The 12,921-nt window shown below is 44.6% G+C and overlaps 1 protein-coding gene across 11 annotated transcripts in view; it reads right to left on the bottom strand.

The window, feature by feature from the left end:
* RYR3 (ryanodine receptor 3) overlaps positions 1–2,600 on the bottom strand; it is a 515,713-nt gene extending 513,113 nt beyond the window's left edge. For all 11 annotated transcript variants that reach the window (XR_008992553.1, XR_008992552.1, XM_057488647.1 and 8 more), the window contains exon 1: positions 2,057–2,600. Coding sequence is in view for 9 of the 11 variants with exons in the window: in XM_057488647.1 (XP_057344630.1) it covers positions 2,057–2,107 (51 nt within the window). In the remaining 2 variants the exon portion in view is untranslated. The remainder of the gene's footprint in view (positions 1–2,056) is intronic.
* Positions 2,601–12,921: the final 10,321 nt, after the last annotated feature.

Below are 12,921 nucleotides of genomic sequence, written 5' to 3' on the forward strand. Positions count from 1 at the left end.
CATGGCCGAGTCCCTTTGTTTTCCTGTGCCTCAGTTTCATTACCATTTTCTCCCCAACAAGCCCAAGGTGAGCAGGTTAAGCTGCTTCACAGGGTTGCTGAGGAACACATCTAAGAAATACAGGGAGAAGGAAAAGAACCAATAACGCCATATTTGGAGTCACTTGTCCCCATGGTTACTTTCAGCTCTCTCCCAAAGCTAAAACCGCAGCAGAGGTTTTTAACCTGGGTCCTTGAACCTGACAGGGGGCCACGGATGGGCTTTGAAAGGAGCCCACCTGCTCTGATCTTTGGGGCAGGACACCCATGATGTGAACGGTTTAAGAACCAGTGTTCTACAGTAAGCCTTGGTTACAGGTGAACCAAAGAACAGCTATCCTGCCCGATGGAGAGAGTAAGCCACAGAAGGCAGCCACAGAAGCCAAGAGAAACCTGCAGGATAAGGATCTTAAAAAAACCACCAGGATTTCACCTTGACCCCTGGGTCATTTATTCAACTCTGACTCTACCTGTTAGGGTGGGATTTCTTCATCAAAATGCCTAGAAGATCATTAATAATAGGTGAAAAACCACAACTGATTGAGAAGGGCACAAGGCGGAGAGTACCTGAGCTGCCACCCATCCAATACCAATGACACCTGTTGGGAGGAAAACCTAGGGATTGCACAGGGCTTTCTGAGGAACAGGAAGCTTTACAACAAAGGAGCTGTAAGGAGTGGCAACTGCGGGGCCCTCCTGTGTGCTGCGTGAGGGCTGAGGAGGGTGTCTGGGTCTGCAGATCAGATCGGGATGAAGAGGTGGATAAGCCTCGAGAGTCAGGAGGAAGCATCATCGGGTGACAGGTCTTTCCACACCTCCCAAAGAAGGTGCAAGCCCAGCCCTGACAGAGGAAACACGTCTGGAAGAGAAACTAAAGGGAATTGTGAGGAAGCACTTCAAGGAAAGGGAATGATCCCAAAGATGGACCAGAGCTAAGTTATTATCCTCAGAGACCAGTACAGAAGGGAGCATTTAAAGCAAAGGAGAAAGGGAGAGGGACAAAAAGAATTTCATTCCAATTCCTGAGCTACACAAGATACATACAAAACGATCTGACACAGAGCAATCAACAGTGTACAAAACATTACGGCATCCACTATCTCATTTAATCCTTAACACCCTGTAATGCTGAAAGGCTGGTTATATCTTCTCCATTTTACACAGGAGGGAACTGAGGCTAGGAAGGGCTGATTCTGTGACTCGCTCAAGGTCACCTGACTGAAATCAGAGATGGGACGCACCACAATGTCCGCCGCCACTCCTGGTTGTTGTCCGCATTGAAAGGCTTTGTGTTAATTCCTGACGCTCAAGATTGATGCGGCTGCAAGACTCCCCTCCACCCCACCCCGACAGTATCCCCAGAATCTGGAGCGGAGCAGCGCCCTCCGGTGCCAAGGAGGGGACCTGAGTGACGCGGAGGCACGGACCGGGGTTTCCCTCTCCTGCGGGCTCCGGAGAGCCGGGAGCAAAAGCCACTCGGGGCAGTCAAGTAACGCTCCCCCAGGAGTTGCCGACTCGGGGCTCAACGTGCGAAGGGCAGCGCCGGTGAATTCCTTTCCGAGCGACCGAGGCGCTGGGACCGCGCCTGTGCCTGCTTCCTGTACTTGGCTCCCCACCCTCGCCCTGCCCCGCTGGGTCCTTCAGGCGGTGCCCCAGGACGTCGGGGCGCCTCCGAGGAGACTGGGGGCTGGAGTGGAGTTTTGGGGGTGAAAGAGCCTGCCGGCTCTGGGGCGATACCTTCCACTTCTCATCCTCCCGGTCAGGGGAAACCCTGGCTGGAAGTTTGGGCATCAAAGGTTTCAGATCAAGTAGCAAGTTGCCCGGAGAGCTGCAGAGGTGGAGGTGGAGGTCTGGGGAGAGGGTGGCGGAAGGCCAAGAAGGGACAGGCAGGAGAAGGCGCCCCTACCCACGCAGCCTCTCAGGGTCCCGCGGTCGGGTGTCTGATCTGCCTGCAGCCCGCGGCCCGCTCCGCGCTCCTCCCCGCCTGCCCGTCTCCTCGCCCAGCCGCGGACACTCACAGTCCGCAGGAACTGGATCTCGTCCTCGCCTCCTTCTCCCCCTTCGGCCATGGCTTCCGAGGCGTCGGCGGTGCCCCAGCCTCCGAAGCCTCTGCTGACCCCGGCAGCCGCCCGGCGCGCGCTGCCTGCTGCTGCGCTCTCCCCTCCTTCTCTTCCTCCTCCTCCTCCTCGGGCTCCTGGCTCAGCCTCAGCAGCGCCGAGCTAATCCCCGACCGTACAGGGAGCCGGGCTAACACCCCACCGCACTGCAGAGCGCCAATGCCAGCCAAGCAGTCCGCCTACTCCGCTCGCCTTGCGCGCCAGCCAAGTGCGCGGCGGCCGCGGGCCCGGCGGAGAGCGCAGCGCTGGGCGCGTGGGGAGGGAGGGGGCGGCTCGGGGACCCTGGCGGCTGTCGTGGGGCCTCCCCCGCCCCGCGCCGCGCCACGCTGCCGCTCAGAGGAGGCGCGCGCCCCGCCGCACCGAGAGGGTGCCGCCACCGCGCTCCGACTCACAAAGGCCAGTTGCTTAGCTCCAGCGTACCAAGGCTAGGCACCAACCTTCTCGCTTTGCCCACTTTGCGTGAGTGCGTGTGTGTGTGTGCGTGCGCGCGCGAGCGTTGGGTTCGAATGCCTCGCTCCGACCCAAGTGTCTTGTTCGGACCCCCAGCCACGGAAGGCTGAGATAAGTGTGCCTGTGGTCTTTGGAGAGGCAGGAAGAAGACAGTGCAGTGAGGGTGACTGCCCATTCGTTTCAAAGTTTCCAACTCCCTGGACAGCCCTTTCTGCACCTTAAAGGAGCCTCTTCCTCTCTTCAGAATCCAATCAGTACTCTTCACTAACCCTTCGCTTGTCCATTGCGGCTGGACAGAGTAACTTCTCTCTCTACCTCGGAAAGTTTCAGGAGCTCCTCATTCCATCGGCAGTTGGGAGGTCAGGCAGCATCAGAACAATACTTATCTGCTTACTCCTCATCTCCTAAACTTCCCAGTGCGGTCCTGTGGAATGTAAAAGGGACAGAAGGGAGTATATACAGTGTGACCCCTTCTAGGTCCCTGGGCTGCTGGCATCCTGCCCAACTTTAGATGGTTTTCCAGGGTTGGGAGTTGTTGCATTGGCCCTTACCAAAGCTGAGAGCACAGGGTGCCACCTTCTGATGGCCAGGAAGCTCCAGGGCCAGAGAAACATTCAAGAGAAGAGGCACTAGGAAGAGATGTAGACCTAGGATGAAGAGCAACCCAGAAGATGTGTGGATGACAATTCTGAGCTGATGACGGCCCAGGTCACTGGAAACCCTAACCAGTTTCACAGCTTCCTGTGGATGACTTCTCTCTTGTTCTGCCTTAGGCCTCTTTCCTGAGCTCCAGTCCCACATTTTCTACTAGACTTCAGAAACACTAAGAAAAATAATATTTTTTTCTTATATAGTCCCCAAACTGCTCCCCTTCTAGAGGCTGCTCCTTGGCTCTAGTGCCTCTTGTGAAGCCTGCCCACAGTAAGTGAGACCCTCTGCACAGTGTGGCCCTTCACATATTGGAGAGCACTTGTCATGCTCATTCACCTGTGACACACCATCCACTCTTCTCTTCTTCTGGCTCAAGATTCCTCTTCCCCTCACCATTCTCTGTAGCAACATCGTCCCTAATGGCCTGGGCCTAAACATTCTGTTTATCTTCCTCCTAACTTGTGGCACTGTCCTCCCTTGTTTCGGACAGTCTGTACATGCAGCTGAATACTGGGTTGGCTTTGGAGGAGCACCAATGACACCTACTATGTCTCACTTAACTAGAATGTCTAAGGTTGTTCTTTTCTCTCCTACCTGAACCACTGGAGTCAAGTCTTCCCCGTTTGGTCATACCCAAGTACTTAAGCACCAACTTTAAGAATATTTCCTCCTATTACAATTCATTCTATTAGCTTCTGTCTACATATGATCCTTTTAAGAAATTTTAAAATCTATATTATGCCATCCTAAGTGCTAATCATCACTAACTATGATATTACATATTTTTGGCATACTTCCAAATGTCTTCTTGGGTTAACTTTTATACTTCTGTTTATGATTATTTAAGAGGTAAAGAACTTATCTAAATATATTATTTTGCAGCCCAAATTTCTTCTTGTTCATGAGGAAACTATAAATGCCTTTTCAGGTACTTTACGGAAATCCAGACACATGAGACAGGACACAACCTACTTTATCAATCAAATAACAACACCCTGCCCTGCAAAGGAAGTGAAAGGAGTGCTGTAACAGCGTTAATGAGTTCTCACATTCCTGTGGTGTGCTCAAAAGCGAGCTCTTTAATTGTCTAGTCTAGGCTTTATTCTGGGGCATAGCCTATAGGTTGGAGAAAGTACATTTATCTCAGTGTGAAATCCTCTTTCATTCTCAAAGATTTCCCAAAAGTTCACCAATAATGATGCTATAGTCAGGTGATCAAATTATTTCACCACCTTAGGATTTCATTCATGCAGGTCGGCAGACGTAATGATGGATATGCTAGCCAAAGTCCTTGTTCTTAGGGAAAGGTGAAAGAAAGAGTGGGAAGAAAGGAATGGAGGATAGATAAGAAAAATCAATATCAGACACCAGGCTTTGAGAAATGTCTCATTATTAGTCCTCCTATCAAATCTGGGAGTGAATAAACTAAGATTAAGTTACTTGCCTACATTTATATATCTGATAAGTGGCAGAACCGGCATTCAGACTTGGATTGTCTGAGTCTGAGCCTAATACTTTCCAGCACTTTTTATACTATACCACCTTGCTTCTAGGATAGCAAGGTGAGAAATAATAGATTCATATACTCCTTCCCCACCACCCTTTGCCCCTCACCATACCAGGTTTGTGCCTCCACACTCCTGTGTTTTTAAACAGAGTCACTCCCAGAACCACTTACTCTTCACAGAAAGCTCCTTTCTGTGAGGACATGGACCTTAGGTCTTAGATAATAAAGCAGCTACTAAAACCAAGTCTCCCAGGTTTCTAGACCCCTGGAGAAAGCTACCAGCCATTATTAGGCCCTTCTCAGTGAAGTGCCCACAGAGCAATAAAATACCTTTGTGATGCTTAAGTTGTTCAAAGCCAGCCCTGAAAACCAGCAGCATTTGAATGTGCAGGCAATATCAACAGCAGCTGGACAGTGCATAATAATAACCCTAGGTCTATGGGGCCCAACTAGAAATTTTTTATTTTCATCTTTTCAGCACTTTTGTACCTTTTACACATATAATTTTTAAAGGCCTGACAAAATCTGAAGGCTGATTATTGAAATAAAATTCATGTATTTATTTTCCCCTCTGACAGATTCTCAAATGAAATATTGGTCCTGAAGATTTTCTCACATAACAGGGCCTTTTGTATGTATTTTACCAGCATGACTGATGTTGTTTTAAAATACAAATGTAAAATGACCCTAGTCATATTATCAAGTATCTCATTAGCTATACTTTATTATTCATGGTGGCCAATTGACCAAGTGGTATTAAAGAGGCCAAAGTTGTGGATTCAATTCCAGAAGGGCTGGTTAGCTTTCCTTTGCTGGCCAAAGACCCTGGTCCTTTCACTCTGGCTCAGAGTCTTATAAATGCTCCTACATGTGGTCTGTGTTGACTTAGGTCCTACCTCAGTAAAATATAAAAGGCAAGGATGGAATAGCCATAGGGTTGAGGCAGCTGACCTCTGCTAGCTGCCATATTTTTTATGCATTACCATATACATAAGTACTGTCCACGTATTGGCTGAAGACTTATTTATTTTTCCATTATCAAAGAAGAAATAAAACACCATTCTGGCTTTTTCTTCCAGTGTTTAAAGTGAGAGGCTCTTTTACTGGTGCAAGCTCAAGAAGATATTGTCACCAATTAAGCCTATGAACAGAAATATTTCCTAAAAAGGACACCTGCCTTCAATTTGGTACTGATAAAATGATGGCATACTCACTTACACAAGTCATTTTTTTTTTATGTGAGGAAATGATTATCATTGGTTTCTAAGATTGTTGCAGTAACCTACTAAGTTAATGTATTCCTTTCGTTGAAAGAATTGGAAGCTATACCAAAAAGCCTTGACTTGAATTCCTTTCTTCATTAGGGAGGGGACAGGTGCAGGAAAATGTTTTTCTTCTGATGATGATAAAAAGCCACAGACTTCGCACATATTTAATATAGGCAAGGATCCACAGTTAAGGACACCTCCTGCTGCTGGCATGGAGATGGCTTTATTTCTTTTGTTCTGACACCTTCAGATTGGAAGATTACATTATAAGGTCAAAGTTAATATGCCACTGTGGTGAAAGGCACCTGAAATTAAACCACTCAGAGGGGGCTCTATTTCAGGGTTATTTTTTCAGCCTCAGAGTCTTAGTGGAGATGGAAGCTAAGCTGGGCACACCTGCAGAAGCCTAGGAGGCAGATCCTCTCACTGTGTGCCAGCCCCTGAGCTGATTCATCTTCAGGGCATCTCCAGCTGGAACAGTTTGTTAAAGCAATAACCTAAGCCATCAACACTATCATAACTCACTTGCATTTACCTCCAGGTCAACCTCTGTTTTACTTTGAACCTGTATTCTGGTTACTGTATAGCACAAACTTTGGCATTAGACAGATGAGGATGTGAGTCCTGAGTAAAACTATCATTTAAAGATTGTATGAACTTGAGCAAGTGATTTATTAAACTCTCAGAGTTTATTTCACCTTCTGCAAAATGGAGATGAAATTTCGTACTTCTCAAGGTTATTTTAAGGGTTAAATAATGACTTAGTCGTTAGAAAATGCTTAGCACAGTATCTTTTAGAAGTGGTCAGTACAAAATCCTGAGATACCTCCTGCATAGTGTCCCCCTCTTCCTCCTTTGTTTCCAGTGCATGCCCTTCAGGTCTGTTTTTGTTCCTGCCTCTCTTAAAGTTCCATTCATTTGACTTTTCATGAAGCCTTTACTCACAAAAAAAAGACAATGTCTCTGATTTCAGGTAACAATTTCTTGCCCCAATAAGCAAAACATTCTGGGCGGATCTCATGCATTGCCAAGTAAATGGTGAATACCAATACCGCTTTCAGGGTTTGTTTCCTAGGGAGTTTTGTTCTGAGCTGTATTATGTCTGCATCTTTAATGAGAAATGTATTCTGTTGCTATGGCATATTGAAATTCATGGCTTCCTCAGGAAGGTGGTATTGTCAGCACCCACACCCCTCAGGTTTACTCTAGGGCTTTATGAGATTGAGATCTAGCAGTTTATGAAACTACACTTAATCAGATAAGTCTCACACTAAATTTAATGCCTTTGATTTCTAATTTCTGCATTTTAATTCTTCCTGCACTTCAGTGGCACAGATTTATTGAAGCCTCTGCTGGCCACAATTTGCTCTGAACTGCTAAGTTTTAACAGCTTCTCCAAAATAGGCAGGTACACAGTGGGAAGGAGACCAAAGGAATCTTATAGCATTTGCTTCAGGTGTCAGGGTATGATCCACATTTCAGTAGTAAAAATGCAGGTAAATAAATTTAATTCCAGTTCTAGGATAATGTTTCTATGACCATCCCCTGGGTTCAATTTGTCTCTACAGCCTGTTCTGATTTTCAGTATCTTTGAGCTGGTGAAATTTCCTTTAAAATTATTCAAGGAATTTAAGAAAGCAAATCGTTTTTCTACACTGCAAGGATGCTCAATTTTCTGTTGGCATTCAGAGCTCCAGTGTCCTGGGATGCAAGCTCTGCTGTTCAAATTCCCTCTCAATGTGTGACTGTGGCAGGCCAGTTTGGCAGACTATACCCAGACGCTAGTAAGAGCTGAGGAGACTGGTAGTGTTGCTGGGTGACTCTGGTTACCTTCATTTGCTATCCAAATTGAAGTCAGAGATTTTAAACTCTCACCACTGTGTTTAGCCTAAATTGAAATGGAAATCTGCATTCTAGTCCAGTGGGTCCACAGACCAGTAAAAATACAAAGATAATTTTCTGAGAGTGCCATGAAGTTGCCAGCTTTTTATGGGGCTATTTAAGCACATTAAAAATCCAGCTGCTAATACTCTAACCATTGTTTTATAAAATGAAGCACATTTTAACATAACAGTAGAAAGGATACATCTTTGAGTTAAAAATAAATAAATGTGGCTTTTTAAATAACTCACTACATAATTTATCTCTCCTCTCTCTCTCTCTCTCTCCCTTCCCTCCATTGCTGTAAAGGAGGCAAATACATCATCAGAGACCAGCACTGGTTTGGGAAACACCAATAAAATCAATCTCCTTCTAAGATGAAGAAACTGAGGTGAACTGATTTGACAAAAGCTGGGACTAGAGCCCAGATCTCCTGGCTCCTTGTCTAATATTTATTTTCCCTGCCTACTTTCTAATGTAATTCAAGGTAATGAATGGTTCAGAGGTATAGCAAAATCCTGGAGTGTCAATCATCAAATACAATCATTTTGTCTTTAATAAAGTTGTGATGTTGAGTGAATTTGCTATTGTCTAATTCTTTAAAAACCAATAACACACATAGAGGAATTCTCTAGTGAGTAACTAGAGTACTTGTTTGTTAACTGATTATTTACTAGGCTTTCAAATCAATAACAATGAACAAAGTTAAGACTGCGGTCAACCTTAAAGATTCCTCACTTAAGTGCCTATGATACATTAAAACAGTGTGTTGAGGAGGTTTTAGAATTAGTGGAGCCCATATTTGGGGTGATTCTAGAATACTGTTCACAAAAGCAAGGGACTGATATACTAAACTGCATGACTTACATAGCACTTTTCACATTTTCCATACCCTTCCCCTTACTTTATTATCAACATTCTAGTCTCTGCCTCAAAGTTTAGGAGACACATCTAAGCACTATATTTTAATTTAGGTCCATGTTCTCCAACTCAAACCTTGGTGTATTTGGCACTGTTTGTGAGTTACTATTTCTTGGAACTAAGTCCCTTCCTTGGGGTCCATCCTTGGGCAGCACCCCCCTGGTTCTCCTACTGACCTGCCTCCTTTGGTGACTTCTCTTCCTCACTCTGACATCATATTTCTGATGCATTCGCCAAGATGCCGTTCTTGAGCCTCCTTCATTCTCTGTAAGCTCAAGTCTTAACTTCTCCCCCAGCCACCACCACCTCCTCTAGGGCCAGATCTTTATCAGCAGCTCTAACAAGTTCCAAATTCACTTTTTCTACTGCATGATGAATAAGGGGTGTGAATTTTATAGCACTTTTACCTGCTCTGGCTGCCAGAAAAAGCCTTCAGGCTGTTGAAACTGGGCTGGCAAAGTACCCTGTAGCAGGGCCCTGGAAGATAAATGAGGATATTGTCCATGCTCAATAACTATGCTATCATCATGATCATCACCACAGAAATCCAAGGCTTTCCTGACTTTATCTGGGGGCACAGAGTGGGGTGATAAGCCCATGATTTGGCACTGGAAGCCCAGTCCTCTCATCTCAGGTGACATACCTATGTCATTTCTACAGAATATTAGGGATCCACAGAGCAGTGTGTGGATCATAGTTCATGGTGCTAACTACCTGGAGGGGTGATTGAAAGGTAAAAATGCACCTCTTATCCTTGAAGAACTGCAACTTAGTTTCAGAGGCAAACTGTGAACTTAGTACAGTAAGGTAAGCAGCAATAGAAGTTAGGCCTTGCTAAGTTTCCAGTGAGTGGAGAAGTTTGGAGGGCTGAGATTGCCATCGATTGGGGCAGTCAGAATGGGCCCCATGGAGTAAACAAGATCAAGCTCAGCCCTATAGGATGACTAATTTTCAATTAGAAGAATAGAACCAGGGTAGAATTTCTAGGAGGTAGCAAAACACTGATTTGGCCCAACAGTTCCCTGATTCAGGCACTGGCTGTCAATGCTAAAGGCCTTGGGGTTGTCACTACTGCTTTACACAATACCTCAATTATCCTGCAGAAGTAAAGGGCTTTATGGTAGTGGTGATGCCATTCTCCCAAAAGGCATCATACCACTATACCAGTCCCAGAAGCAGATCAGGTTTCAATCTCTCTTTCTCTCTCTCTCTCTATCCCTGCACTGACCTTCCATCTTAAATATTTTTAATATCATAATGATAACTATTAACAACCTTGTGAGGTAGGCATTTTTATCAGCGCTTTGTAGATGAGGAGATTGAGAGTCAGGGTTAAGGATCTCCCTAAAGTTCCCAGCTAAACTTAGATTTGCACTCTAATGTACCCGATTTCAAAGCCAGTCCAATGGCTGACCCATAGTTGGCCAAACCAACTATGCTTTGACATTGGCAGTTCAAGCAAAAAGAAAAAAAATATATCTTTATTACTTTAAATTTGGGTCAAATTAGATCTTGCAGATTGATCCAAAGCACTTGTCATTTATAGGCTGTTTAGTCTCCTTTAGTATCAACACAGCTATAGGGACTTCTTCTAAGACTATGTCTATCCTAGCAGCTGCTACAAGCTTATGGAAAACAAACTGGGAAGGGACAAAAGAGCATAGATTGAAACACATTTGAGCAACAACATTCTTGCCTTGGTCAACAGCTGGTACATTTTTGGCATTCCTGGATCTCTCGGGGTAGAAGAATTCCTTGAGATCTGAGTTCAGCCCCACTTTTCCAAACCTCCAAGACTTATTCAACTAATACTTAACATTCCGTCTGTTACCTTTTGGCAGTTTTTTTTTTTTAATCAAAGGCATTCATAACCTGAAGTTTCCTTTCATTATAACAGATGTGCTAAAGACACCATCATTAAGATATTCATTCAATCCTAATAAGACATCTTAGGAAGTAAAGAGGGTAAAATACTATCATTCATTTACATGTAAGGAAAGGGAGATGACCAATAATGATCCCATAATTTGGTTCCCCTTCTTTTTTTTTGCAGATACCCCTTCCCCCTCCTCTCACCCCAGTCAGCATTCCCACAGAGAAAAAGACTGCAAGATTCTGGAGTAGATCACAGACAGGGCAGATGTAGGCTCTGCTTAAGTGATGGCTTGTCAATCCCTAAGGCCAGAGGTCCTCACTATTTTTTCAGCAGATAGCTCCATGACAATATGCTGAAAGTCCTTGGGTAAAATCACACCATGATAAAAGGGATCAAATATGAAAAGATGGTTATAGGGGACACTTGCCATGTACTTCAGAAATCTTATATGATATTCTGGGCTCAGCAAGGCACTGGACTCTCTCTGGGACCACCTGTGCATGTGGACATGCCATTCCAAGTTTAGAACTGCATGAAGCTCTCAGGAGCTTGAGAAATTAATACTGAAAAATTAAGGCTAACTCTGTAAGGGGCAGCAATTAGTCTTGTATGGTGGTGATACTGGGCATTTCTCTAGAAAGATATATATATATATAGCTATCCTTCCCTACACTTTAAAGATGGTGAGCTAATGTTGATGCTGGTAAGAGTAGCAGTAGTCACTGTTAGTTGTGCTGTTAGCAGTAGTAGGCCAACATATACTGTGCATTTTCTGTGTGCCAGGTGCTATTCAGATTTTATATTAAGTCATTTAGTCCCACAATAGCCCTAATAGGTCAGTATTGTTATTCTTGTCCACATTTTATGAATGAGTTAGCTGAGACATAGAATTTAACTTACTTGCTGAAGGTAGCTAAAATGTGGTGGATTTAAATTCAGGCAGTTTCTATTAGTTCTCTATCTCTGTGTAACAAATGACCCCAAAACTTAGTGATGTAAAACCATATGTATTATTTCACAGTTTCTGCGAGTCAATAATCTGCGGGTGGCTTAGCTGGGTCTTCTGCCTTAGGCATTCGAGGCAGCATTCAAGGTGTCAGCAAAGTCTGGTCATATGAAGACTTGATTATGGAAGAATCTACTTCGGAAATCTCTCCTGTGTTTATGCACAGGATTCAGTTCTTTGTGGATTGTTGGACTCAGGGTCTCAGCAACTTTTTGACTGTGGGCTGAAGGCTGCCCTCAGTTCTTTGTCACATGAGTCTCTTCAAAAGGAAGCTTACAACATGCAGCTTGTTTCATTAGACCAAGTAAGCAAGGAGATCCAGAGAGAGAGAGAGAGTGCTACCAAGTGGAAGTCCTAGTCTTTTGTAGCCTAATCTCAGAAGTGACATCCCATCACTCTGCCATATTCCATTTGTTAAAAGTGATTCAGTAGGTCCAACCAACACTCAGACTGTGGAGAGCACAAGGCATGAATACCAGAGGGCAGGCTCACTGGGGGCCACCTTCAAGGTGCCCCCACACAGTCTGACTGTAGACCCCAAAGGCTTGACCAAGAGAGGAGAGGAGAGGGGTCACACATTTTCCATATGGCTAAATTCAGAAGAACCAAACCTATCTCAACAAAGAGAGTAGGGGCAGGCATGTTTTGGCCCAAAGGCTGGCTCCAGCAAATAACTACAGTTAGTAAGTTTCAGGTCACTTGAGCCTCTAGAGTTTTGTTTCCCTACCTGGCAAACCAATAGCTGTGCACACTCACTGCAAGTGCAACGAAAATGAAGAGTAGATTGTGAATAATGTCACTAATTATTGTGAATAATGATTATTTCCTTAGCTCCTCCTCTAGAGTGAGTGATGAAAGCAGTTTAACTCAGAAACAGCTGACACCCTTCCCTCTTCTTTGCTTTTCCTGGACTATGTCTTTCTCTCTATAATTTTGTACATCTCTCTGTGACAATTTCTCTGCTTTCATTCTGTTTCCCATCCATTCCCCTCTCTCCTGATCAGCTTTCTCTTCCTATCTTCTTCTTGCTCTGTATTTTTCTTTATCCTTTATCCTTCTCAGTCCCAGGTTGTTTTTAAATTTTAATTTATAAAATGGTCTTAGGAAGGAAGAAATCCATCAAACAAATTCACAACAAGGTGGTGTCAATCTGGCTAGGGGATAGTACCCAGTTAGTTAATCAAATACTAATCCAGGTGTTGTTGT

Source organism: Manis pentadactyla, chromosome 11, assembly GCF_030020395.1.
Source record: "Manis pentadactyla isolate mManPen7 chromosome 11, mManPen7.hap1, whole genome shotgun sequence".
Lineage (NCBI taxonomy): Eukaryota > Metazoa > Chordata > Mammalia > Pholidota > Manidae > Manis > Manis pentadactyla.